Raw genomic sequence first — 25,473 nt, forward strand, 5'->3', positions numbered from 1 at the left:
AAACATCACTTTTGCTGGCATTGAGTTAAAACATACATGTAGTATATATGTTGTGAGTAGCGCTTTCACAAAGATTCCTGTGTTCACCATAATTCGCTATGAAAACCACTGGTCAGTGAAAATCAGCCTTGAAGGATTCATGTACTAATACTGCATCTTCGCACACAAGTCTCATCTGTATATATCATAAACATCAGTGTCCATTTCCCGATTAGTATACATGTAGACAGGAACCGTAGAGCGCCCCCAAATGCCCCACAAAACCGATCCGGCGAGAAAAATATTTTCAGGCTGTCACATCCTAAAGACTAGAACCTCAAAATCTCAGATCTACCATGGCGGCATCAATGGAAATCCAGGAGGCTCCGTCCAAAGGGCGAAGCAAAATTCAAGTTACCGCAATTATGGTAGCGCTTGCAGTAAGAGATCAAATCAAAGACCGCAGATTCACCTACTAAATTGCACTAGTTGGCGATGTTTATTGCCGCACTGGATCAAACCATCATGGCTACAGCAATTCCAACAATCGCTGCCTACTTCCACTCCTCTGCTGGTTATACGTGGATTGGCGGAGCGTATCTGCTCAGCTCTGCCGCCAGCGCATGCATCTGGGCCAAGCTCTCTGATATTTGGGGCCGGAAACCTATCTTGCTCTTGGCTGTTGCGTGGTTTTTCCTCAGTTCGATTCTTTGCGCTGCTGCTACGAGTATGGAAATGTTGATTGCGGGCCGGGCGCTCCAGGGTGTTGCTGGTGGTGGTTTGCTTCAGCTGGTTACGATTATCATCTCTGATTTATTCAGTGTCAGGTAAGATATCTTGATTTTTACTTGCAGTTGGCTATCTATACCTTGCATATGGGCTTGTACTGACTTTGTGATAGACATCGCAGTTTATATCTCGGCCTGATGGAAGTCATGTGGGCTTTCGCTGGTGGTGTTGGGCCCCTACTCGGCGGTGCATTCAGTCAGTATGTCACCTGGAGATGGACTTACTGGATCAATCTTCCTATCTCTGGGGTAACATTTGTCCTCCTTTTCTTCTTCTTGGACGTGCACAATCCACAGACGAAAATCATGGATGGCGTCCGCGCTATCGACTGGTTCGGCAGTGTCTCCGTTCTAGGCCTTACTCTCATGCTTCTATTGGGATTGGACTTTGGTGGCGAGACATTTGCCTGGAGCTCACCCCAAGTGATCTGTCTAATTGTCTTTGGGTCTTTATGTTCCCTGCTGTTTATCTACAGTGAGAAGAAACTAGCCAAGTATCCCTTGATGCCTATGGATATCTTCGCTCGATCCTCTAACATTGCTACCTTGCTAGTAGCATTTGCGCATGGCTTCGTCAGTATCTTTATCTTATTGATCATCTTCAATCACTAACAAACCTATAGGTCTTCATCGCTGGGGAATACTACATCCCCCTCTACCTGCAATCCGTGCACGGCTCCTCACCAATGGGCTCTGGTGTCCTGATTCTCCCGCTTGTTGTCATGGAAGCATGCTCTGGTATGATTGCCGGTGCAATCATCCACCGCACAGGTCGATACCTTGAACTCGTTTGGATCGGCCTGGTACTAATGACCATTGGCAACGGGCTGTATATCAACCTCGGCGTGGGATCATCCGTCGGCGAAATAGTCGGGTACCAGATCATCAGCGGTCTGGGAGCTGGATTCCTCTTCCAAACACCCATTATCGCCATCCAGGCCATGGTCTCTCAAGAAGACACGGCCACGGCCACGGCAACAATTGGCTTCATTCGCAACATGGCAACCGCGGCGTCCATCGTCATTGGCGGTGTTGTCTTCCAGAATAGTATGGGCCAAAAGCAGTCCAGCCTATTGGCTTCCGGTATGTCGGATAGTATGGCGGCTCAAATGTCTGGGGATTCAGCTGCTGCCAGTATCGAGTCGATTAAATTCATTACCGATCCGGCGCAGCTGCTTGCTGTTCGGGAGGCTTTCGCTTGGAGTTTGAGAAATATGTGGATCCTTTACACGTGCATGTCTGCTGTTGGTGTCTTCTTTTCGGTTTTTATTCTCAAGACTAAGCTCAATAAGGAGCATGTCGAGACTAAAACGGGATTGAATGTCGAGAAGACACCGGTCACTGAGGACGGCATATAGATCATTTGCAATATACTGACCTCCTGATGTAATGCTATATGTTTACGCAATTCATTTCTGTAAATTTACTATCTCGCATGGGGTTCGATCTGAGTCCGACGAGGACGAAGGGATTAATAGTAAATGGGACGCCCAATCAAGGTTAAAGATGCATATCATCCGACCCACCTGCGCTGTTGATGGGTTTTGACTCATCTTATCCCCCAAGCTGCGTCAGATTGGAGCAAAAATCACCAAAACTCGAATTTGTCAATTCAAGATAAAAAAATTATTCACGTAAAGTTATGTAAAGCGTAATAGTATATTCAAACGCAACCACACAAACAAACAAGAAGTTAACGCAGACAAGCAAGACAAGCAAGACAAGCAAGACAAGCAAGACAAGCAAGACAAGCAAGACAAGCAAGACAAGCAAGACAAGCAAGACAAGCAAGACAAGCAAGACAAGCAAGACAAGCAAGACAAGCAAGACAAGCAAGACAAGCAAGACAAGCAAGACAAGCAAGACAAGCAAGACAAGCAAGACAAGCATCAAGAGTGAGCACTCCCTTATTTAGCGGAACACTTTCCGCCAACCACACAGAGAACAGGCAGATCAGCAACACTATTGCCAACCCAGATCTTAATGCCCTGTCCATTGACAGGAGCCTTCCAATCCTGTACTACAACATCCCAAACACTGACATCTTTCCGAGTAAGATGCAGCGTGACCGTCTCACTCTGACCAGGAGCGAGTTCCTTTGTCTTCTCAAACTGTCGGAGTTGCAAGGCCGGCGTATCCTGAGCCAGATCAGATGGAAGTTCAACGTACAGTTGGGCAACAGCCTTGCCACTTCGTTTACCCGTATTCTGGACCTCCACCTGAACCGAAAGAACAGTCTCAAAGAGAGCGGGATTTCCACCCTCGCCGCCTCCGGCCTGGGGAACTGCATGCGGCTCGGTGCTGTAGCCGTCCGGATAGGCGTATTTCTTCGTCGCAGTGATTGCCTGCGGCTTGTCCAGATAGGGGTAGAGGTAGCGCCAGATGCGAGTGAAGCTGGTAGAGGACCAGGCAACTTCTGATGCGTCTGGAATACTGGTATTGTAGGAAGGGGTCGACGGCTTGGTGGGTCGTGCAGCTGGGTAGGCTGAGTCTAGCGGAATTCCCGTTGACAGGGAAGGCTGGGAGAATTTGAAGGTGGTGTAGGAGAGGCCGTGGCCAAACGGATACCGAGGGGTGATATTGGCCTTAATGAAGTGACGGTAGTCGATGTATAGCCCCTCGGTATAGGTATCCTGGATCTGTCCAAACGGTTGGTTGATCAAGTCAACGCTATCCGGGTAATCATCCTCGCTGCGGGGAATAGTGTATGGCATGTGGCCACTTGGACTATAGTCACCAAAGAGGACATCGGTAAAGGGAGTTTCCAGCTTCTTGTCCGGGGAGATGGGCCACAACCACTGCTTTCACGGATTTGAGTTCAATCCACTCTTCCATCAGAATGGGCCCGACGGTGTGGACAATCACGACTACATTGGAAAACTTTTCTGCTGCTGCTTTGACAAGATCGTCACCATTGTGCCAAGCATTAAGTCCCGCTTTAGTTCGATCTCCTGGGTTTCCTTCGACTGTGATGAAGTTTTCACCTGAATCAGCGCTGATGAAAACAAGTGCTATATCGTTGGCATTGGCGGTAACGTCTGATGGGAACTTGTCCGTGATGTGGAACTCGGCATTCTTAGTGATATTAGATATTGCCTCTTCGGGTGTGATGAGATAGGGTAGTCTGGCGGTGCCACTGCCCCAGCCCATGGTCAATACGCCCTTGTTGCATCCTTTGTCGGCGCATGAGTTGAGACCATCTGGATTTCCACCTGCATCTGTTCCAAAGACCTTGAGGGAATCATTCCGGTGCAATGGAAGAATTTCCATGTCGTTCTTTAGCAAAGTGATTGCTTCCCGTGCGACGGCTCTCGCAGTGACATTGTGATCGCCCTTCACATCGATGAATTGGTTCACGACACCAGATGGAGAAAATAGAGCTCCGGGATAAAGTGGGCCTTCCTTATTCTGGGTATTGGTCGAGAAGTTTGGTAACGGATAGTCCTTGTCCTGTCCGTGTTTGTACCAAGTAGCAACGATACGTTGGACCTAGACGCGTATATTAGACACGAGGTAAGGTCCCAGATAACAAACCACGTACCATATCATTGAGCCGGTTAACGGGGACGCTTCCATTCAAGATCGAACGTGACAGCTCAGCACCCCAATATGAGTCTCCAAACAAGGGAACTGCTCCGTCGCCGGGCATTGACATATCCAAGCCAGCTATAGCGGACGCAACACCGGAGTAATGACCAAGCCAGTCTGTCATCACAAACCCTTGAAAGCCAAGCTCATCCTTGAGAATATCGTTGAGCAACTTGCTGTTTTGAGAGCACGCAGAGCTGTTGACCTATGATAATTCAACGACACAGACACGAGAATAGAATTGGAGAGACCTACGTCGGAATAAGCTGTCATCAAAGATCCAACACCCGCATGAACACCTTGGGCAAACGGCCAGAGGTACAGCTCATGCAATGTGCGATCGTCAATATTGGACGAATACCCCTGGGTGACAACACTGCTCATGCGGTACATTTCTTGCTCATTACCAATGTAATGCTTGATGGCCGCAATAGCGCCTGTGCTCTGCATACCCTTCACAGTTTGGGCACCTCCATAACCCTGGAGAATGGGGTCAGCACCAAAGCTTTCCCAGTTCCGTCCACCGCGTGGCTTGCGTCCAAGTGCTCCTACGGACGGCCCGAGGAGCACGTTGACTCCCTTGCCGCGCGCTTCTTCGCCGAGCCCAACACCTCGCTCATACATAAGATCTTTGTTGAAGGTTGCGCCAACGGTAATACCAGGTGGGAAAGCAGTGTTGTGGTCCGAGTTGCGGACTCCCAGAGGACTGTCCTGGAGGCACAGGTTGGGCACACCCAGGCGAGGCACGCTTCCTGTCTGTCCTACACAGGGTCCCATGAAGAAGCCAGTGCCTGTTGTCAGGTTGACCTTCTCGGCCAGAGTCATATTACTGACAAGCCGATGCGCTTTGGAGTAGGCTTCACTCCAGTCTGGAATCCAGCCTCCCGGAGGGGTGGGATAATATGGAGGCGATTCATAGCCTTCTTCTGCTCTCTCGTGCAGGTGTGTAGTAGACTCATATTCGTCTGGCACTGGGGAAGCCAGGAGAAGCGGGGTTAAAAGAGAGACTAGAGCTAGATGTGCCCAAGGAGCCATTGTGACTTATGAACAAAAAAAAAGGAGCAGATAAAGAAAAAGATTGTATTTGGGCCAGTCAAGCGAACGAGTGCATTATTTCCTCTAGATTGGAAAGTTCAGTGGAAAGTTCACTACAAACTAGCATCCCAGAAGATTATAAGAAAACTGCAGACCCCGTGGACGGGCAACGAGTTGCAGAACAGGGAAGAAGCAACGTCCGCGTGCACATCTCGGAGAAATGCATATCCTTGCTGGATTCGAGGAGGATCGTCATGAGTTCCTGTTCACATTTCACTTGGCAGCGCAGTGAGCACGAGGACTTGTCACAATTGTTCAAAGATCGACTCGTGGTGAATCTACTAGTGAATTCACTTGCATAACCGAGACTTACTGGACAAAAATCCAAAGGCTGTGCCTTTGACAAAAGTACATACTACCTGCTAATTAGCCGGATTATCCTTGCCCGGACGAGACATGGTGTCAGGGGCATCGATGATAAAATATGCAACCCCATCACGCCCCCTTTTCTCGAGACCTATGCTACGGCATCCTCCAATTCATATTCAATACTCCATAGTTCCAAGATATTACTTCAAGTACGGAGTAGAGCACATGACACCATTTAACCAAGATTGAAGTATTCAGTTTCATACATTGTTCTACATGTTCACGTCTTTAGATCTTGGTATAACGCAGGTAAGGCTTAACCTCGCGAACTTCACCAAACTTCTTCTGGGCATCCGGTGTACTGACGGTGGGCGGGACAATAACATCATCGCCAACATTCCAGTCGATAGGGGTGGCTACACCTTTCTTATCACCAGTCTGCAGGGAGTCGATGACCCGCAGGACCTCCGCGGAGTTTCGGCCCGTCGAGGCGGGGTACATCATAGTCAGACGTATCTTCTTGCTCGGATCGATGATAAACACGGAGCGAATGGTAAACGCGATAGCCTCCTGCCCGATGTGATCCTCGTCGATCATGTCGTAGAGGAAGGCGACCTTGCGGTCGGCATCCGCAATGATTGGGAATTGGACTTGTGTCGAGCCAACTTCGTTGATGTCCTTAATCCACTGGTCGTGGGAGCCGAGCTCATTGGCACTCTACAGAGAAGGGGCGCATCAGCTAAGGCTCTGTAGGCGTTGTAATAGCGCGGACTCACCAATCCAATCATCTTGACTCCGCGTGCGTCGAACTCATTCTGCAGTCGGGCAAAGGCGCCTAATTCGGTTGTACACACCTAATCATAGATGTTAGTTCAGTGTCTTCATACAGTATATCGGCGAGAAATACGGGTGTGAAGTCGGCAGGGTGGGAGAAGAGGATGGTCCACTTATCGCCGATGAACTCGTGGAAGTCAATCTCGCCCTGGGTGGTCAGTGCCTTGAAATTGGGGGCTATAGTGTGTTAGCATAATCTAGTAAATGCAACCAATTCAATTCTGTTGCAACTGTACCAATTGAGCCCAGGCGCAGACGCGGCTGTTCAACCTGGGCCGAGAAGAACCGGCGGAAAGCTGGCGCACGGGGTAGCTGTGCAGCCCACGGGACCCGTTGAGCAGCTCTGAATGCACCGAACATCTGAGGGGCGATTTTGGAAGCCATGATTGCTAGTGAAAATGAATTCCAAGATTCCAAAGTTGACTCGAGAGCTCACCCCTGTCGTGGATCCATCCAAGACGTCATCAAATCTGACTAATCACCCACTTTACCCGCCTCGGGCTCAGATACACAGACGCTTTTGTCCTTTGAATATGCTATGAGAAAAGATACCACCAGTATTTCACCATTAGAGCCCAAAAAATACCGTAACAAGAGCCACGGCTCTTGTATGGTGCCTAGAAGCCCCATATATGACGTTTGACGTTTGACATTTGCCTTTCATTGAATATAAATGTGTACATTCTATTGAGGGTCATGCGTATGCGACATGAAATATAGGTGTTGTGCAGATTTACGGAGCCAAGCGAAATATCACCAATATCACCAACGCCCGAGCTCATACTTACTGGACTTGCTGCTATCTTTTCTGACATCATTTTTCCAGATTGTATCGAAATTGGGAAAATAATGATCAGACATTCCCTTTACTCATGGGCCGTGTGTCTGCAGCGCAGAGGACAATGTTACTGTCGCCTCAGATGTTGATATAATACCCTCAAATCAGTCGGAGCATCAAGCTACCTCCCATTCGTAAATTCCCATCATCGTCACGCAGTCATCAATCTCATCCAAGCTCTGGCAGACCGATCCAATGAGGATCAACGACGACCGCGAGAAAGACATTCGCAGTTGGCTAAATGTGAACACACGTCTACAACAAGAGATTCTCACTGATGACAACGCATAAGAGCATTTTCCCGACTACCCAGGCGTCCTTGAACTTTATATACCACTCCCATTCCCGATTCTGTTAGCCGATTTCCTTCGACAAGTGATGTTGTACACCGACGGAGGAATTTAGAGCGATCTTGACGTGACATGTCACCAACCGATTTGTACTTGAATCCTGGAACAATACCAGAAATAAACAAATGTCGTTGTGGGTTCGGGATTTGATGGGCTTCAGTTCACGAGTTGGACGTCCATGACAAAACCGAAGACAAGCGATACCGTGGAGACCATCAATCTTGCCATATATGTACTGAAAGCATGTGCTGCACAGCACAATATGACCACTGTTGAGCTTAGGACGACGATCATCAGCAGCAATAGGGTAGATGCTGCGGTCACACGTGCGATGACTATGAAGATATTGGGTGTTCCTTTCAAGCTAACATGACCGGCCTCTTGACGATGTCCAATATTTTCACAGGTCCACAGATATACCCTGAGAATCAGTGTGGTCAATTCGTCTATCATCTGCCCTTCTGGCACTGATCATCCGTTGACAGGACCAGAAGGACGCGACTGCGAAACTTGCCATCAAAACAGCTCTCAATAAAGTGATTCTACTAGAACATTAACCAAGGTCAGACCCCATTCTTATTAGCAATAACTACAGTTCACCCTGGTACAGTCTGGCTGCCGACCTAGAACGTGCTCCGGAATAAGGCGGTCCATCAAATCCTAACCCCGATAAATGGTTCAGAGCCGACGACCATCATTGAGAGCATTCAGAGCCCATGGAAAGTAATATAGCCGATGAATAATAGTTGGAGGCTGAGTACAATGTTTCCGCTGACCAACTCGTGATTCCACCTTCCAAACATCCACCAGCGCAATAAGCGCAATTGACATTGTTGGTAAGAATCTTAGTAGGAAAGGTAAAGGCCAGACAATCTGCAAGCTACTGAGCAGTCTTACTTGCCCCCAGATACAAATTTGTCGATATCTCACTTTGAGGTATTATTTAAACCACATTTCCTCATACCCGCTGTGGCAACTAGCCTTGGATGCGATACCAGATGCATAACAGCCATGGTTCGAAGCTTTTGTGGCCCAGAAAATGGCCCGAGAGAGGGCTAAGTAGTGACTCTGGGCGAATCCTCATGCAATTGGCTGACACGAAAATCATTGTTGTCATGAACACAAGGGCCCAGTGGAGGAGCCAGTAAAAGCAGTGCCATCCTCAAAGGCCTTCCCCCAACGAGAGCATATAACAGCCAAAGGGGATACAACATCTGTTTACCAAATATCGTCCATTGGGGGAGGGGGCCAACTCCTTCGGATCCTTCGTTTTAACGCATACCACAAAGGACAAGCTGTGCCACGTCGCTACATTTGGTCCGCCTCATCCTCATCGCAGGCACTGGTTTGTCACAACAAATCATCTCTGAAGTTCGAAGAAAAAAGAAGCCACGGCAAGGAGGTCCGACACGGCGATTCCCAACGTCTTCCGGGAACCCGGGATATCAAACTTCGGGGGATATCCCGGGGGGGGGGGCTTGGCGCGCGAAGGATTGGGTCATTCTCGAGTCCGGCTGCTAGCCGTTGAAGACACCATAAGATAGTCTTCGATATTGAAGAGCCAGTTTTATCCGGTACTTACAGTTTTCGAAATGAGTTGCTTGTTCAAAAGATTGATGGCCCGCGCTGACATATACATACACCCAAAGTGCTCGGCTTGAGAGTGACTTTTGACGAGCAAGCATTGACTCGACAACCATGTAGACAGAGAAATTGATTCCCAATCAACAAAAGCCTCAATGGTAGAATGTGGAAGGCTGGGACAACCATTGTTCCGTTATCAGATCTTGTGACGTCAGACCGATGGGTACACCTGCCTGCATACAGTACAGAAGGTTCCAAGGCTCATGGATGTGCCCCACACGGGCCGCAAAGCTTAATCTATTGATATACTCCACAAAAGTAGCAATTGCAATGTTTCCCTATTCTACATGGCCATTGATGCTATTATTCTGATTGTTTATTCAAGAAATGCCTGGAGGTAAGTAGGCTGGGCGTTGTTTGAATAGGTATTCGCTCGTTTTAGGAAGGTGCACTCGGTTTAAGAACGAACGCTCAGTTTAGGAAGGAGCGCGTAGGACTGCTATTTAAACCCCAAACGTTGTTTTGATTTCTTTTCTTCTTTCTTCTCTCTCCCATCTTTCTCTTTTTACTTTGCAAGCCACAATGTCTAGCACTTCGTCGTTTGTGTTCCTTGTGCTGCTTGCCGCTATGGCGGCACACTGGCGCCGTGATCTCTTTGAACTTGTTGGAAGTGTGGTGGTGGTTGCTTGGGTGGTGGTTGTGGGGGCTTGCTGTCGAAGCAGGTAAGTTTGGCAGATTTCGTCCCTCAAGTAGCCCCTCCGAAGGGTCAAATTGTGGGCCATGTCTCATAACACCAAAGCATCCCAAGTCCCATCCCAAGTCCCATCCCAAGTCCCATCCCAAGTCCCATCCCAAGTCCCATCCAATTACCCATCCAATTACCCATCCAAATACCCATCCAAATACCCATCCAAATACCCATCCAAATACCCATCCAAATACCCATCCATGGTAGACCATTGAGACTAACAATGACTGAGTAGCTCCCGTGCTTGGCTCGCTACCTTGCTACACAATGTAGCAAAGTTGGCCTTGGAGCCAACAATTGAGGATGTCAACGCCGAGGCCAGGGAGGCCGAGGCCAAGGAAAACGTGAGGCTGAGAGCCCAGATGGTGGATTTGGAGCAGCAGCTCCGTGGCACGGAGGCACGAGCACGTTATTCCGAGATAGCCCGGGAGACCGAAAAGAAGCGCCACGACAAGGAGGTCCGACGACTGGATGCTCAATTGGCGTCCGTCTCCCGCGGTATCAAGGAATCCCTGCGCGCGAAGGATCAGGTCCTTGGCGAGTGTCGCCACTGGCGGCGCAAGTTTGAGGATCTGGAAGACCTACAGCGACAGGCCCAGGAAAACCCTGTTCGTGGGATCCAGGGACGTGCTCGTTGGGCCCCGGCCAAGAAATACGGAATTACGAAGCGGGAACGTGTTCGACCGGCAAGAAAGTTGACTGCCATTGCGCAGGTGGCGATCGTCAATGCGGTGTGTGAGTCCAAGCTGGCTAGTTGTGAGTCCAAACTGGCCAGTTTCGAGAGCGAGGCAAGAGACTATGTGGCCCGCACAACTGACCAAATTGGGTCTCTTCACGCCGCCGCCACCTCGCTCAGCGAGGAAAACGCATACCTCAAGCAGCAGATCCAGGCAAAGCCCGATATCACCCACGAGCTGGCCCAGCAGCGACTGGATGAAGCGGTGCAGCGCACAATGGTGTTTGCTGACCAGCAGCATGAGGAGCGTGTCAACTCGCTGAAGCAGACTTATCTCAAGGAGCTGATGGCAGCCAAGGTCGACTACGAGAGGAAATTAAACGAGGCAATGGAGGCAATCAAGGCAAAGGAAATCGCACTTGCCCAGCAGCGTGAGGTGGCTGAGGGAACGGCACGTGAAGTCAGTTCCCTGAAGCAGAAAATTGCCACTCAGGAAGCGCAGATGGGCGAGCTGCGTAATACCAACGCCAAGATTGCCGGTGACCTACAGGTCACGAAGGAAGCACGAGACAAGCTTACCACCGAGCTGGAGCAAGAAACAGCACAGGTGGTCAAGTACGTGCAGAAGAAGGATTGGTACTCACGTACCAACAAGGAACTCAAGGCCAAGTACGAGAACTTACTGGCCGAGAACGAGGGACTTGTGAGGGGTCGCGAGGACCTTGAGTTGGAGATTGAAGAACTAAAGAACGCACTGGACATTGCCGCCGAGCAGCAGGGGGCATGGGAGGAGCATGCTCACGAGGCGGATGCCAAGGCCCGGAAGGCAGATGCCAAGGCCCAGAAGGCAGATGCGAAGGTGGCAAAGCTGGAGGACGACAACCGGATGCTGGTGGACCACAACGAGGAGCTGTTCTGCACTTCAATTGCAGCTGATCTCCAACACCAGAAGACCCTAGAAAAAGTGGGAAACCTCGAGCAAAAAGTTCAAGACTACCAGACAGCAGAGGCGTCGGACATCACGTCGGCGGTCCAGGGTTTTGGGATGGATGCTGATTAAGCAACGGTCCCGGCCTCCCGACCCCCGATCTCCGCCACCCTGCTCAGTTGCTCACTCTATTGTCGTCCTCCTCCCAGTGCGTTCTCGTTCTAACCATCTCAAGGTACCCCCCTCTCCTTCCTTCCTTCCCGTTGGCTTTGTTAATTCCCTCACCCCCCCTTCATCTGCCCCATCCCCATCTGCTCTCCCTCTCCCTCTCCCCTTTTCGTCCCGACCGAGGGTCATTGCTCATTACATCACAGCATGTCCCCTTAGTCACTCACTTACGCTTCTCTTATGAATTCTTCGCCTTATCGCTCGTTTGCCGCTCGGCCATTGTTGCTGAGTCTGGCCAAGCTTCTCCTCGTTGCCGTCTCGCAAATTCCTTTCGCCGCTGGTGCGCCTACATTCTCACCTCTTTTTCTATCGTCCCGCGACACAGAATCACCAAAGGAACCGAGCGATCCAAGCTTATGGCTTTACTTGGGATTTTCAGCCGCTCTTGTGTTGAGCGGTGGAGCGTTTGCGGGTCTTACGATTGCCTTGATGGGACAGGTCAGCTCTTCCAAAGCGGCTAAAGATTCCGCGATGAACCAGACTGACATCCTGTCTGCTTACAGGATGAAGTTTATCTCCAAGTCATCAAGACCTCTGGCGAAGGGCATGAAAGGAAAAACGCTACTAGCGTTCTCAAACTCTTGAACCATGGAAAACATTGGGTTCTTGTCACCCTCCTCCTCAGCAATGTCATCACGAATGAAACTCTACCCATCGTCCTTGACCGAACACTTGGCGGTGGTTGGCCGGCTGTTTTAGGAAGCACGGCTTTGATTGTCATCTTCGGCGAGATTGTTCCGCAGTCCATCTGCGTCCGTTACGGTCTTCCTATCGGTGCCTGGATGGCACCTTGTGTTTTGGTCTTGATGTACATCATGTCTCCAGTCGCATGGCCTATCGCAAAATTGCTAGATAGACTCCTTGGAGAGGACCATGGTACCATTTACAAAAAGGCCGGACTTAAAACTCTCGTTACCCTCCACAAAACCTTGGGCGAAGCCGGAGAACAACTCAACTCCGATGAAGTGACCATTATCAGTGCAGTGCTCGACCTCAAGGAGAAATCAGTAGGCAGTATCATGACACCAATGAACGATGTTTTCACTATGTCTGCCGACACTGTCTTGGACGAACGCACGATGGATCACATTCTTTCCCAAGGGTACTCCCGCATTCCCATCCACGCGCCCGACAATCCTATGAATTTTGTTGGTATGCTCCTTGTCAAAATGCTCATTACATACGATCCGGAAGATTGCAAACATGTTCGCGATTTTGCTTTGGCTACACTTCCTGAAACACGACCGGAAACCAGCTGTCTGGATATCGTGAATTTCTTCCAAGAAGGCAAGTCCCATATGGTTCTTGTCTCTGAATATCCTAGTGAGGATCGTGGCGCTCTTGGAGTCGTCACCCTGGAAGATGTCATTGAAGAATTGATCGGCGAAGAAATCATTGACGAATCTGATGTCTTCATTGATGTACACAAAGCCATCCGACGAATGACACCTGCACCCAAGTCTCGTGTTGCAAAAGGGCGCATTGTCGAGGAACCTCCTTTGAATGGGTCTGTTATCACGGATGGCGACTTGATCGATGTGGATTCCACAAAACTATCATCTTCCCCCAAGCCTTCCGACTTGACTCGACGCCGTAGTTCGGCGGAAGCACCTCTTCCCCGCTTTCAACTCCGCAAAACCAATACCGATATCAACACCGACTCGGCAGGTGAATGGGTCACACAAGTCGGCACCACTGATGAGATTCGGGAGCACCTTAAGCATCTTGGTCCCTCCAACCTGGCCAGTCGGCCCCGTCAAACCCGTTACCATTCAGTCAAGATCAAGCGCAACAGCGCTTCTCCGTCCCGTTCCGCACAAACAGAGTTTGAGTCCGGACAAAGCACCTCTGACTCCCAAAAGCTCATCCCTTCCTCTACTGGATATCAAGGCGGTATAGGTGCAGGCTTGCTCAACTCCGCTGGACAAGATGCCAAAGATGGTGCGCATGCCCTCAAACTTGGCTACGGTACCATGAGTTCCAACGATACTGTGAGCAAAGGAACCGGTGCTCAGCAATACAAAGACCTTCCCCACGTCTCCATTCCTGAAGCTGTCCGCGAGGAGCATGAAGACCAACCGCGTTCTGGGTCGACGCGGAAGGCTAGTAGTGACGAAGGCAGTGTTGAATCGTCCGATACTCCAGGCTTCATTTACCACCATCGCGGGCCGGCGCGCAGTGGAAGCATTACAGAACAGGTTGTGGATGTTAATGGTATTCGCAAAGTTGTTCTTCACGCAAATTGTTCAAGTTCTTCAGAAGGTGAATCTCATTCACCTGGCCATCATCGCGACCACCGTCATGCCGATGGTGCGGTTGTCAATACTGATGATACAAAACCAGAAAACCCCGACAGTGCGCACGCAAAGTCCAAAAGGAAGCGCCGCCGAAAGAAGCACAGCAAAGCTTCAAAATCTGATGGTGGCCCCTCAGAGGACCAGCCGTTACTTCAATGAGTCGTTACTTCCAATGTTACTTGAATTTTCGTTACTTCAATGAAATATTACATAGTGTTAAATGAATCAGTCAAGATGATTTCCCTACTAGCAGACTGAATTGTACTCATTTTTCTTTGTAAGAGGATATGCCAAATATGCCAAATGAGAAGCCAAAGGTCTTTAACAATCCGCGGAAGGATTGGATAAACTGTATGAGTATTTGGGATTAGGTTGTAAAGTCATTGAGTCCGTAGCCTGACCCGGAAATTTTCTACGCATTTAAACGAAAAGTTGGAGAAGGAAAATAGGCATGCTGTCACCCCTAGTCTAACCTCAAGACACAGATATTGTGCAGATTTGCTTCGAATTTCTCAGACTAGATACATAAATGCTCTTTCCAAAAGAGCCCCTCATCCCCCAAATAACAGGATAAGACGACCTAAGGACAACAAAAGGTATATGCAACATGTGATCGTTATCCATCCATCCATCATAAAGTTGTTCAATGTTCGGTGAGGCCTCGTTAAAACCGCCCAGGTTGAAAAACTCATTTGAGAAAATGGCCCGGCTCGGAAAGAGTACCTCACGTAGTGGGTTCGTTGACTCGAAATGATTGCAGACAGAAACCCATAGGCTGCCAAAAGTTGAGCAGTCTTCGTGCACGGAGGTAACGGGCGTGCAGCTTGAAGTGGTGCAATGGTTGTCGATGCATTGCGAGTATTGGCGAATGTTTCGTCGGTGATGTCCAAAAGACGATGTCGTAAATGAAAACTAGTCGATTGATGTGATTTCCCGTTGGTGCTGTGATGAAGCGATCATTGCAAAAGGGGATCCTAGTAAAAAGTTAGTTTTGCAAAACAAATGAACAGTATAGATTGAACATACGCGGAAGTGCTTCTGGTGATTGTTGGCACGCTGGACACGGGCAACATAACGATTCTCTTGGCGAAGGGCACGAGTTCTCTCGCGGCGATCGGCAATGAGAGCAGCTTCCTTTTGCTCTTCGGTGACTCCAATCATGCCCATGCCACCGTTGGCACGAGTGACAAGAGCGCGGTGATGGTTGTTGCGGACACGGGGAGGTTCTTCCTCAATTTCTCCATTTGCGATAGCAAGCTGGCGAGCAGCTCGTTCGGCGGCCGAGGGGTATTTGTGCAGGTTTTGCTTGTAGTATTTGGCAAGCGAACGATGGCCGACACTCTTTCCAGATGGAAGGTGGAGCTCATAATCTGCTTCGTAGGCACCTGATGCGTTTCGGTATGAGTCAAGGTCATCCTCGTCGACAGAGGATGCAGAACTGTCGGTTTCCCAGCCTTGGTCCTCTCCATCACCGTTCACGTTGACGCCACCGCTCTCAGTGGCGGATTCATCCTCATCGTCGGAGTAGGTGCTCCGGAAATCGTAGTATTGGCCAATTTCAACTTGTTCTTCTTCGGATTCAAAGGCGATCATGCAATGACTCTTGTCGCGCATGTGGGTTTGTATGGCTTGCGCGTCGTTTTTGATGGCGTGGCAGTAGAGACATTCGAAGTTTTCGGTAATCTTTCGGTAAAGATAGTTCAAGAGGCCATCGAGATCCGCCAAATACTTTTGTTCGGGGATAAACATGCCATGATCTTTGCGCATGTGGTCCACGTTGGTGTGAATATCGGTTGAATCGGTTTTGCAGAAGAGACAGCGAGATGGCGAGAAGTTGTCTTTCTTGATATCTGCTTCCATATCCTCGTCTTCTTCTTCATCAATAGTGGCAGTCTTGAGGCCCTCGGTGACCTTGCTGACGTCATTGTCAGACTTAGTCACGGGTTCGCCGAGAGAGAAGGCGGAACTCTGGACGGAGGCAGCGTCGCCATCCTTACGTAGGCTAGCCGCACGTTGCTTATGCTTCGAGCTGTTGATGTGATTTTGGTACGAGTTTTCGCTGTAGAAAGCCTTGTTGCATGTGTGGCAGGTCTTTTCATACGAAGCCTTGGCGGCGGCTTCGTTAGATGTAGCTTTGGCGGCAAGTACTTTTTCGTTGAAAGTTTCGAGAGTGACGGGTGGCAGGGAAGCGATGCGACGCTTCATGTTGTATAAACTAGGTCATATAAGCTACTGAATTCACAAAGCAAAAAGAGAAATAGAGGGGGAAAAAACAGAAAATTTCAAACTTACTGCCAGTCCTTGCGCATGTGGTCTCTCTGCGCATCGCTGCGTTGGAAAGCAACAAGACAGGTGTTGCAAGTGTATTGCAGCGAGGCTGCATCTTGGTTGGTCGAAGACATATCGATGGGTTTTCCAGAGTCGTGGGTGGTTGAAAGGGTGGGTTTTCCCTGTGGGTTGTGGGATGAATATTTGTTGTAGGCGGGGTACATATGAAGGCTCTGCCTTCACCTGATTTCAATAATTTTTTGATGATCTGAGTATAGATTGTTGATGAAATCGATGAAAGTGATGGGACCGAGATAGATGTAAAAGAGAAGAATGAAAGAAAATGCTCTCGCAAGTCAGTCTTCAAGTACCTTAGACCGTCGTCCAGGGTTGATCTTCTGAATTTACTTTTCTTATCGAGCGACTAAACCCCTCTGCAATGGTACTAGTACTATCTCGGTCATTGGGCTAACCGTAAACGGTTTAGTGACTTCCAAAAAGGCTGGCGGGCTGAGTAATCCAGGCCTAGCCGGACTATTTGACTTCCGACAGCTCCGATGCCAAAGGGGGATAATAGTGTGCCTGAGGCATTATAGTCTTACATAGGTGAGCTGTCGCATCTTACTCTCTATTCAACACGTGGAGACGAACAATTTACTAGTGCCATTACTCCCATACAGCCATCCTCACTCCCTCAGATATGCTATTCTGTTAAAAATGACAAGGCTCCGCGGAGGTTCTATTGATGACCCAGCCATCACGCGATCCCCCGGCGGGCGAACTCACAGTTATCGGTCAAAACTCCCACCAAACGCACCGGATGCGCTCATACACAACACCATTGAAGTATCTGATCCCTCAAGGGTCCTCCCCCGATATCGCGATGATCGAAGACGAAAATTTAATAGCTTGGTGCGCAGGTGAGTGAAACCTCAATCATTGGGCCCCGACCTTTTGACTCCGCATGACACTAACTGGTTTCTTGAAAAAGGTACAAAGCTCAACTGCTTCACGGCTGCGATGATCCCTCGTGTCGAACCACTACATGTGCCAGTCACCGCAGAAGACTCAGTGAAGCTCCATACCGTCGATATACGGAACTGAGCGCGAGGACCCTGGCATGCTACCTCGCTAGCTTAGACGATGCGGAGACCGGTTTATGTCTGAATGTGCCTAAACCTCCACCACAACTAACAGCGGAAGATTACCATCGGATTTCTCTACGTCGAACACGTACACTTGAAGCACAGATAGCAGCGGCTTACAGATCACCAAAACTGGATCAGGACGATGAAGGCCAGTCGGCTCGCAACATGTCCGGGCCCACGCAAGATAGATCAGCCGACTCAAAAGTGAAAGAAGGGAATTATTCACCTCAAATTCCCTCCGGGGGCAACTATATTCAAGACCTCGACCATACCGCCGAACAGCAACTCAAAGACCCCAAATCTTTTACACAGAACCTCTTTGATACAATCTCACTCCGTATGGTCGAGTGGCTTCCTCTTCGCCGTTCCCTAGATGCATTCGAGTCAACGCTCAAGACACCCGCACCCGCACCGGAAGGTCATTCATCCACTGCTGAGAAGCGCCACTTCCATGTCGACAAAGTTTCAGACAGAGATCTTAAAATCCACGGCAGCTCCACACATGCGCGCCAGCCAAGCTGCCAACCACGTACTCCTTCATCACGAACCTCGGGATCTCAGGCCTCCGCAGTTGAGCTCAAGCTTCAGAACCAGCATGTCAAACGACTATCAGTCTCCGAGATCGACCATTGGCGCCAGAGTCCACGTTCAAGCCTTGACGATAAAAGGAAACCAGAATTCAACAAGAAGCTCCCGGTGGCTTCTTCTGATGATTTCGTCAGTTTACCCTCACCGCCAGCGTTAAAGCATCGTCCGCAAAAACACCGCGGAAGAATTGGAGATGTCGATCCAGTACCTTTAAAGGAACAGCGCAAAAGTCAACGGCGTGTCTCCTGGGACAGCCAGAAGTTGCTGGATGAAGTATCTCCTATCAACAGTACGGCAAGCACAGAGCTTATGTCTTCTCCTCCTTTTCCTCCTTCCGTTGCTCTACCCCCCAGTGAGCACACGAAAAAGCAGGCCTCTGCTGAAAACCCGCTAGACACGATCCCACTAGCCCAGACAGTCACTCATCTTACACCCGAGATCATCGATGGCCTGTCACAAGTCATGATAGGATCTGCGGAAGATGCTGATTGCTGGAAAGAGGAACTTGATCGTATCCAGTGCGCTGGCAGTTTTGAGCAGCCGGAATGGTGCTTTGCCTCTCTACGTCAGCGTGAAGTATTTCCGTTCGTTGCTCAAAGTGCATTCTTCGTGTTCAGCAGCCCCAGTCAGATCTTGCACTCCTTTAGTAGCGAGTCAACAGATATTATCGGGGCTACTTCCAGTCGTCTGGATGTTTCCAATTTGCGTTTATCACTACAGCGCTTATTTACAATCTGCCCTTGGGATATTGCACTACATAGCCTGTGGAGCTCTCTCGGCAAGCTCTTTGTTCCCCCACGGGGGTTCACTTCTTCTGGACGGCCATCCCGCCGGTCGTCTCGTAGTTCGACCATGACAGGAGCTGCGCCCCCTCCGGCCGTTCCCCGACGAATGTCTGAGTCTGCCAATGAAGATTATCTGTCGGATCCTGATGCCGCCTACATTGCCACGATTGCCTTGTTCACTTTGGTCAGCTTTGTGCCTCATGTCGACCCGGGGACTTGGAAAGCCGTAGTTCGGATGCGTGCCGCTGGGTCTGTTGCCTCACTATCGGATATGCGCAAGCTGCCTCCGAAGAATGCTCAGCAAGCCGTCGAGGTGACAGACAGATTCGAGCACGAGTTAGGTATCCGCCTCATTGGCCGCCTCGTGCAGGCTCTTACTGCACGACTGGCATACCATGAAATATCAAAGACCTGCCAAGTATACAGCCTAAACCTACCAAATCAACGAAAAATCAGCGTGCTGGACCGCGTGGTTGATTATCTTAGTGAGCATCACATCTCTCAGACTGCTAGCAACGATGGGCCCGGTGGGTCCATTTGCGCAGCCTCCCTCATTGTTGAGTGGCTTCGGACTCTTTTCCTGCGTGAATGGGACGGCAACCCTGAAATGGCTCGGAGCAGCCCAGCCGGTGGTGCCGTTCATATTCTAGCCTCAATGTACAAGGAACGAAATCGGCTAGGTCTCATACCCGAAGACTTCCATACACCTCTTCTCGCAGAGCGGCTGGACCCTTTGGATATGCCTGTGGCATGGGTTGGGGGGCTTCCGAACAACCGAACGATGCACCTGCTATCGTACTCTTTCCTTTTTCCTCCATCTTCCCTTGTGATATACTTCCGAGCTTTGAACTATTCCGCCATGACTAAGTCCTATGAGGCTGCTATGACCACCACGAGACACGTCAATCAGACTGCCTTCGACCCTATTCGAATTTCCGACGGTCATCGACTCCTCACCCGCATGAAAACATCCATGTCGTCCTATTTCGTTCTCGTTGTCCGCCGAGATGATATTCTCTCCGGTGCCTTGAGCCAACTATGGCGGCGTGAAAAGCGCGAACTGATGCGACCCTTGAAGGTACAAATGGGCATGGATGAAGGAGAAGAAGGGCTTGACCATGGTGGAGTTCAGCAAGAGTTCTTCCGCTTGCTCATGGGCCAAGCCTTTGACCCATCTCATGGCATGTTCGTCGTTGACACTCGACACCGCATGTCTTGGTTCCAACCGTGCTCATTGGAACCTCTCTACAAGTTTGAACTCATTGGTCTACTGATGTCTCTTGCGATTTACAATGGCGTGACTCTCCCTGTGAACCTTCCTATTGCCTTCTACCGCAAAGTGCTGGGCTTGAAGGTGAAGCATCTAGAACACATTCGAGATGGATGGCCGGAACTAAGCCACGGGCTCGACACTTTATTGGCATGGAAAGATGGCGACGTCGGCGACATTTTTACCCGAACTTACGAGTTTAGCTTCGAGGCCTTTGGAAGTATAAAGACAATCGACATGCAAAAGATCAATAGGGATACACCGTGGCCTCTTGCTAGCAAAATCGCCACTCCGGCTCCGGCTTCGATATCTATCGCGGGCTCTAGCGCTTGGATGGATGTACCAGCTTACTGCGATCCTGCGACATTAAACTCAACAACCTCCATGACAGCCGAGGAGCTTAAGAATGTCACATCCCGCGAGCCTGCCTCGGGCACGGTTGCCAATTCGGGGTCTGAGTCCATATCGCTTCAGTCCCCTGCACTCCCAGCTGAAGAGGCTGCGCTCGTGACCAATCAGAACCGACATCAGTTTGTCAGGGATTACATCTTCTGGCTTACAGACAAATCCATTCGACCACAGTTCGAAGCCTTCCAAAGGGGTTTCAACACATGTCTGGATCGATCGGCTCTGTCCATGTTTTCCCCAGAAGCCCTCAAAACCGTGGTGGAAGGTATCCAATCCATTGACGTAAAAGAGCTCGAGGACCACACTCGGTACGAGGGTGGATTTAGCCCTAATAATCGTGTCATTCATGACTTTTGGGATATTGTCCGAACATATCCAAATGAAAAGAGGGCCCAGTTACTTGAATTCGTTACTGCGAGTGACCGAGTCCCCGTCAACGGGATCTCGAGCATTATGTTTGTGATCCAAAAAAATGGCGTTGGAGATTCAGTAAGTTCCACTTTCTACAACAGAATATGAAGTGTCATGCTGATTGTTCCTCTAGCGACTCCCTACCAGCCTGACGTGCTTCGGACGTTTGCTTCTGCCAGAGTACTCGTCAAAGGACACCTTGGCGAAGAAGCTTGACAAGGCCCTCGAAAATGCCCAAGGGTTTGGCGTTGCATAGAAGGTGAAATTTCCATTGTTTTACCTATACATACCCATTTGTTCTATAATCCATTGATATGTTGGCATTCTCGGTGCAAATGACCTATTTTCATGAAGTACTCCTTTTTTTCGTACTCGGCCTTATACTAGACATCTGAAGAGGATCCCTCACTACGATAGACAAATCACAGGTTATAGATCTCCATAGGACTCCAGTGCAGAGCTGTGGTTCGCTTGATGATGTGGCGCTACGCAAAATTATATGACCAAGTCGGACTTCTGAGGTCCGGGAGGGATTTATGACTCTTACATTCATTTTCCATTGTATATTTTTATTTTCCGCATATATCTCTTTGTATTGAGAACTCGTGAGTCAAGTATTCCGTAAGGCACTCCGACTTGCATCCCTTGCCTAAGTCCCCGCCACCGCGATAAGAACTCCCGAGATTACTTTCAGGGTCTTCAATACCTGCTTCCTGACGGAAATTGACTAGATCACTCTCAACATTGAACATGCCCCCAATTATCCACTGCGTGCGCCATGCTCAAGTATGTCCATCCCGCGAGCAATGATCTTAGGAAACTCCCAAAGCTTTGACAATTGGCAACCTTGGAAGATGGCCATTTGCTGCTCGATCTAATAGACAATCACAGGGCCTGCACAATCTTTGTACCGCCAACCACGTCATCCAAGATCCTCTTCTCACTGATCTTGGACATGAACAATGCCAAACGCTCCGCAAGAACTTCCCCCGCCATGCCCATATCGATCTAGTAACCGCCTCACCCCTCCGTCGCACCCTCTACACTGCGCTCGAGAGCTTTGCGCCCGTCTTTGAGTCAAAGCCGGACTTGAAGATTATTGCCTTGCCCGATATTCAAGAGATCTCAGACGTTGCATGTGATACTGGCAGCGAGCCCACTGTATTGAAGGAGGAGTTCCAAACAGGTGTTGATCTTGATCTCGTGCATGATGGGTGGAATAACAAGGTATGCTTCTCACTTGCCTACAGATCGAGGGTCGCCTCACTTTTAATCTATACATGGTATACTCACATCGGTCTACCTAAAAGGCATCTGGTCGCTATGCCCCAGTCAACCACGCCCTCAAGCAACGCGCTCGTGCAGCCCGTCGCTGGCTGAAAGCCCGCCCGGAGAAGGAAATTGTCATGGTCACGCACGGCGGATTCTTGCACTACTTCACTGAAGATTGGGAAGACAACAGCCAGTTCCAAGGTATGTGACGTAACGCGCTACTATCACGGGGAAATATACCAACGTTCTCCATTTTCGCAGGTACCGGCTGGTCCAACACCGAGTATCGCACTTTCTCTTTCACCGAGGAAACACACACAGATGATCTGGAGGGATACCCGCTGGATGGTGACAACGCCTCACTTGAGGAGACAAGCGACTCCCGGCAGCGCCGGGGTAAGACTGGACCTGTCCCTAGTCGGGAGGAACAGAAGATCCTGTATAAGAAGGGCATCCAGGGCTGGGGTGACCAGGGATTGCAGATGAGCATCGCCGAACGGGAGGCGGCTAAGGCCACTGGAGGTGAGGAAGTGAATGGCGTTCGGGTATGAAATGGGCAGTGAACAAAAAGGTGTTTTGATGGACAATGCTATTGTACTTTCCAGCTGTCGCATATTGCGACGGCTACAAAGACAGAGCCAATATGTACATAGATCTTCCATAGACTAAAAATAATCTCTTGGGTTTCCAAGGCTTTTTATTCCATTGTTGGTTTACCCGCTTGAGCTCATCTCGCCTTCAGACAGGTTTCAACAAACAATAGAACAAAGCTGACAAGCATGCATTATGTCAACCACTTCATTGTCGAGTCCTTTACTCGTTCTTCATTCTTTTGATCTTTAACTGTGAACAATGACCCTCGGCCTCGGGAACACGATGAACCAGTCTACCGCATCCATTCTGACCTGACAAAGGGCTTGTGTAGGACAACTATGAGTTGGGTCACTCTTTGTGTTGAATAGGATTGCCTATATAATGGCCTTCAGGCCCTTCGCTTTTGAGCCCGTCATCAGGAGCATTCCAGCTCAAAACAGAACTCGACGCCTATCGTCCGCTACTATACATGCGATATATAGAGATTGCGAATCACTTGCGGAGTACCTTTCCCATTCCTTGCAAGATTGACACTGACGCTTTTATCTAGGGCCATTGACATTCGGAATACCTTACCATCATACATTCTTAGGCCACAGGTGGGCGTCCTCCCGGAAGATGATCATTCCTCCCGGAAGATGATCATTGCTAACATATAACGACCTAGGTCAACATCACATTCAACGAGTACCAGTCCGAACATGCTTTAATACCTGTATACGGCCAAGTTCTTTGATCACCCCCATCCCCGCCCTTTGCCTTCCCTACTAACGAGGTTTAGAGACTACAATACCATCTACCATTTCAGGCCATTCGAGTACCCCGTCTTAACTATCATACCACCCCCGGTAGGTCATTCCAGGTGCGAGATATGCTAACAAACTAAATAGGTCCGATCGAGGATATCCACCAAAGAAGATAACCGATGATGACCAACTCAATAGCTAAGTCCTTTATCACCATTGTTGAACACATGATTCAGTACTAACGAACCATAGGCCCGACGCAATCCTTTGTTTGGACATCATCATATAGTTCCCCTAGCAGGTGAGTCATTATTCACCCTCTTGTCACTAATCGCAATCTTTTAGATGCATCCCGACAATATATCCACAACCTTCCATGATCAGCCATTAGCCCGTGAGCTAGATTTGTTACTCCCCTCTGTGACCTGGATTCCGTACTAACGAATATAGCCCGAAATTGATCCTTTTGCCCAAAAGATTGCACAAAGTATTTTCTTTGAAGCAGCTAGGCTAATCCCTCGAGCCCCGTTTGAAACTAGCTCGGATTCTGACAGCCATTCATATCTCACTAGATCATTACAACAAACGGCCGAATGAAGCTCTGACTTCATCCTTGTCTTAAAGACTACCATTTACATGCTTTAAAATATCAAGCAGCTAGGTGATTCCTTTCATCCCGTCGTCCCTAACATATTACAGACATCCACGAATACTTCCAAAGATCCCGACGTGCAGGTCTGTTGTCTCCAGCTCAACCGACCTGCACACTAACTGAGTGTAACCAATCCTTTATATATTCCTCCTAATTCAACTTAAAAAACTGTGATTATTTCGTGGTTAGTCAGTTATTCTTATCTCAGCCTCGAACAGGGTTTGAAAGCACAGCTAAGTCTATCCCTCGAACCTTTGTACTAACATGGGTTATAGAAGCCACCCCTGAATGAGTCAATATAGGCACCACTTGATGATTATGTGGATAAGCATACATAGAAGTCCTTCCTCAGAATATGAACCGAACACTAATTGAGTCTGCAGCGTAGAACTTCCTCCCTTCTTCCCTCCACAAGTTACTCCGACAGCGAAGTCAACCCTTCCTTGCCGCAATCAACATGGGATGATAGTACGTCAACACAAACACACATTTTGCAACTTGAAGCGATATGTATTACACCGAACTCTTCTTGATATTGAACTTGTGGTGCTAAATTGATATAGGGTCGACGAGGGCTTGATATATCCAACAAAATATACGTTGGAGCCTAAAACAGTTTTTAGACAAAATTACCAACGTCGGATATACCTGAGCAAAAATACATAGGCTGAAAACCCCCGAATGTCCGGGTATCTTGAGTTATCGTGGTGATCCGCTTGGTGAAGGCGCTGTTCGGGCAATACAGATGGGTGTTGGGTGGCCTACAAAAAGCAAAGTTAAGCTGTTGACTTCGACTTGAAACACGATATGTGAGAACACTGCTCTTGAGAGCATCCAAATGTAGAAGAATTACTGCAAATCTACAATTTTTGCTGTGATGACAGCATGTAGATCTATGCATTCGATTAGCATACCTGTTTCGTATGTAGATCAACCTTGGAAGACTAAGCGATAGCAATAATTTATAAGCTCGAATGTCACGCATGCCTAGAATGCCGATGCCTATATCTCTCCAGCTTCCAGGGCAGATCTTACCTTGTAGAGTGCTTCAAATGCTGGTGCCTCAATTGACGTACGAATTAGCGGGTA

At 49.1% G+C, this 25,473-nt stretch overlaps 7 protein-coding genes across 7 annotated transcripts; 4 read left to right on the forward strand and 3 right to left on the reverse strand.

Moving 5' to 3' along the window:
* Positions 1 to 335: 335 nt before the first annotated feature.
* Positions 336 to 2,125, forward strand: N7500_005985 (MDR family MFS transporter; the record flags this gene model as incomplete). Its single annotated transcript, XM_056677129.1, has 4 exons — positions 336 to 419; positions 469 to 806; positions 881 to 1,340; positions 1,391 to 2,125. 4 exons carry the CDS (start codon positions 336 to 338, stop codon positions 2,123 to 2,125), a joined length of 1,617 nt encoding a protein of 538 aa, XP_056532129.1.
* Positions 2,126 to 2,674: 549 nt separating this feature from the next.
* On the reverse strand, positions 2,675 to 5,390 carry N7500_005986 (beta-glucosidase; the record flags this gene model as incomplete). The annotated part of the gene is made up of 4 exons (XM_056677130.1): positions 2,675 to 3,458; positions 3,505 to 4,256; positions 4,309 to 4,560; positions 4,611 to 5,390. The coding sequence occupies 4 exons, from the start codon at positions 5,388 to 5,390 to the stop codon at positions 2,675 to 2,677; spliced, it is 2,568 nt and encodes an 855-aa protein (XP_056532130.1).
* A 657-nt stretch (positions 5,391 to 6,047) lies between these two features.
* Positions 6,048 to 6,977, reverse strand: N7500_005987 (peroxiredoxin; the record flags this gene model as incomplete). Its single annotated transcript, XM_056677131.1, has 4 exons — positions 6,048 to 6,476; positions 6,536 to 6,613; positions 6,667 to 6,770; positions 6,830 to 6,977. 4 exons carry the CDS (start codon positions 6,975 to 6,977, stop codon positions 6,048 to 6,050), a joined length of 759 nt encoding a protein of 252 aa, XP_056532131.1.
* A 2,970-nt stretch (positions 6,978 to 9,947) lies between these two features.
* Positions 9,948 to 14,401, forward strand: N7500_005988 (putative DUF21 and CBS domain protein (Mam3); the record flags this gene model as incomplete). The annotated part of the gene is made up of 5 exons (XM_056677132.1): positions 9,948 to 10,087; positions 10,349 to 11,819; positions 11,953 to 12,069; positions 12,105 to 12,383; positions 12,449 to 14,401. The coding sequence occupies 5 exons, from the start codon at positions 9,948 to 9,950 to the stop codon at positions 14,399 to 14,401; spliced, it is 3,960 nt and encodes a 1,319-aa protein (XP_056532132.1).
* A 797-nt stretch (positions 14,402 to 15,198) lies between these two features.
* On the reverse strand, positions 15,199 to 16,734 carry N7500_005989 (putative C2H2 finger domain protein; the record flags this gene model as incomplete). The annotated part of the gene is made up of 3 exons (XM_056677133.1): positions 15,199 to 15,216; positions 15,269 to 16,457; positions 16,535 to 16,734. The coding sequence occupies 3 exons, from the start codon at positions 16,732 to 16,734 to the stop codon at positions 15,199 to 15,201; spliced, it is 1,407 nt and encodes a 468-aa protein (XP_056532133.1).
* A 493-nt stretch (positions 16,735 to 17,227) lies between these two features.
* On the forward strand, positions 17,228 to 21,376 carry N7500_005990 (HECT domain protein; the record flags this gene model as incomplete). Its single annotated transcript, XM_056677134.1, has 3 exons — positions 17,228 to 17,430; positions 17,502 to 21,198; positions 21,254 to 21,376. 3 exons carry the CDS (start codon positions 17,228 to 17,230, stop codon positions 21,374 to 21,376), a joined length of 4,023 nt encoding a protein of 1,340 aa, XP_056532134.1.
* A 494-nt stretch (positions 21,377 to 21,870) lies between these two features.
* N7500_005991 (uncharacterized protein) lies at positions 21,871 to 23,045 on the forward strand (the record flags this gene model as incomplete). The annotated part of the gene is made up of 5 exons (XM_056677135.1): positions 21,871 to 21,906; positions 22,012 to 22,347; positions 22,431 to 22,593; positions 22,654 to 22,937; positions 22,998 to 23,045. The coding sequence occupies 5 exons, from the start codon at positions 21,871 to 21,873 to the stop codon at positions 23,043 to 23,045; spliced, it is 867 nt and encodes a 288-aa protein (XP_056532135.1).
* Between the last annotated feature and the right edge of the window lie 2,428 nt (positions 23,046 to 25,473).

Source organism: Penicillium coprophilum (genome assembly GCF_028826855.1).
Source record: "Penicillium coprophilum strain IBT 35676 chromosome Unknown utg000004l_segment0_segment0, whole genome shotgun sequence".
NCBI classification, from domain to species: domain Eukaryota; kingdom Fungi; phylum Ascomycota; class Eurotiomycetes; order Eurotiales; family Aspergillaceae; genus Penicillium; species Penicillium coprophilum.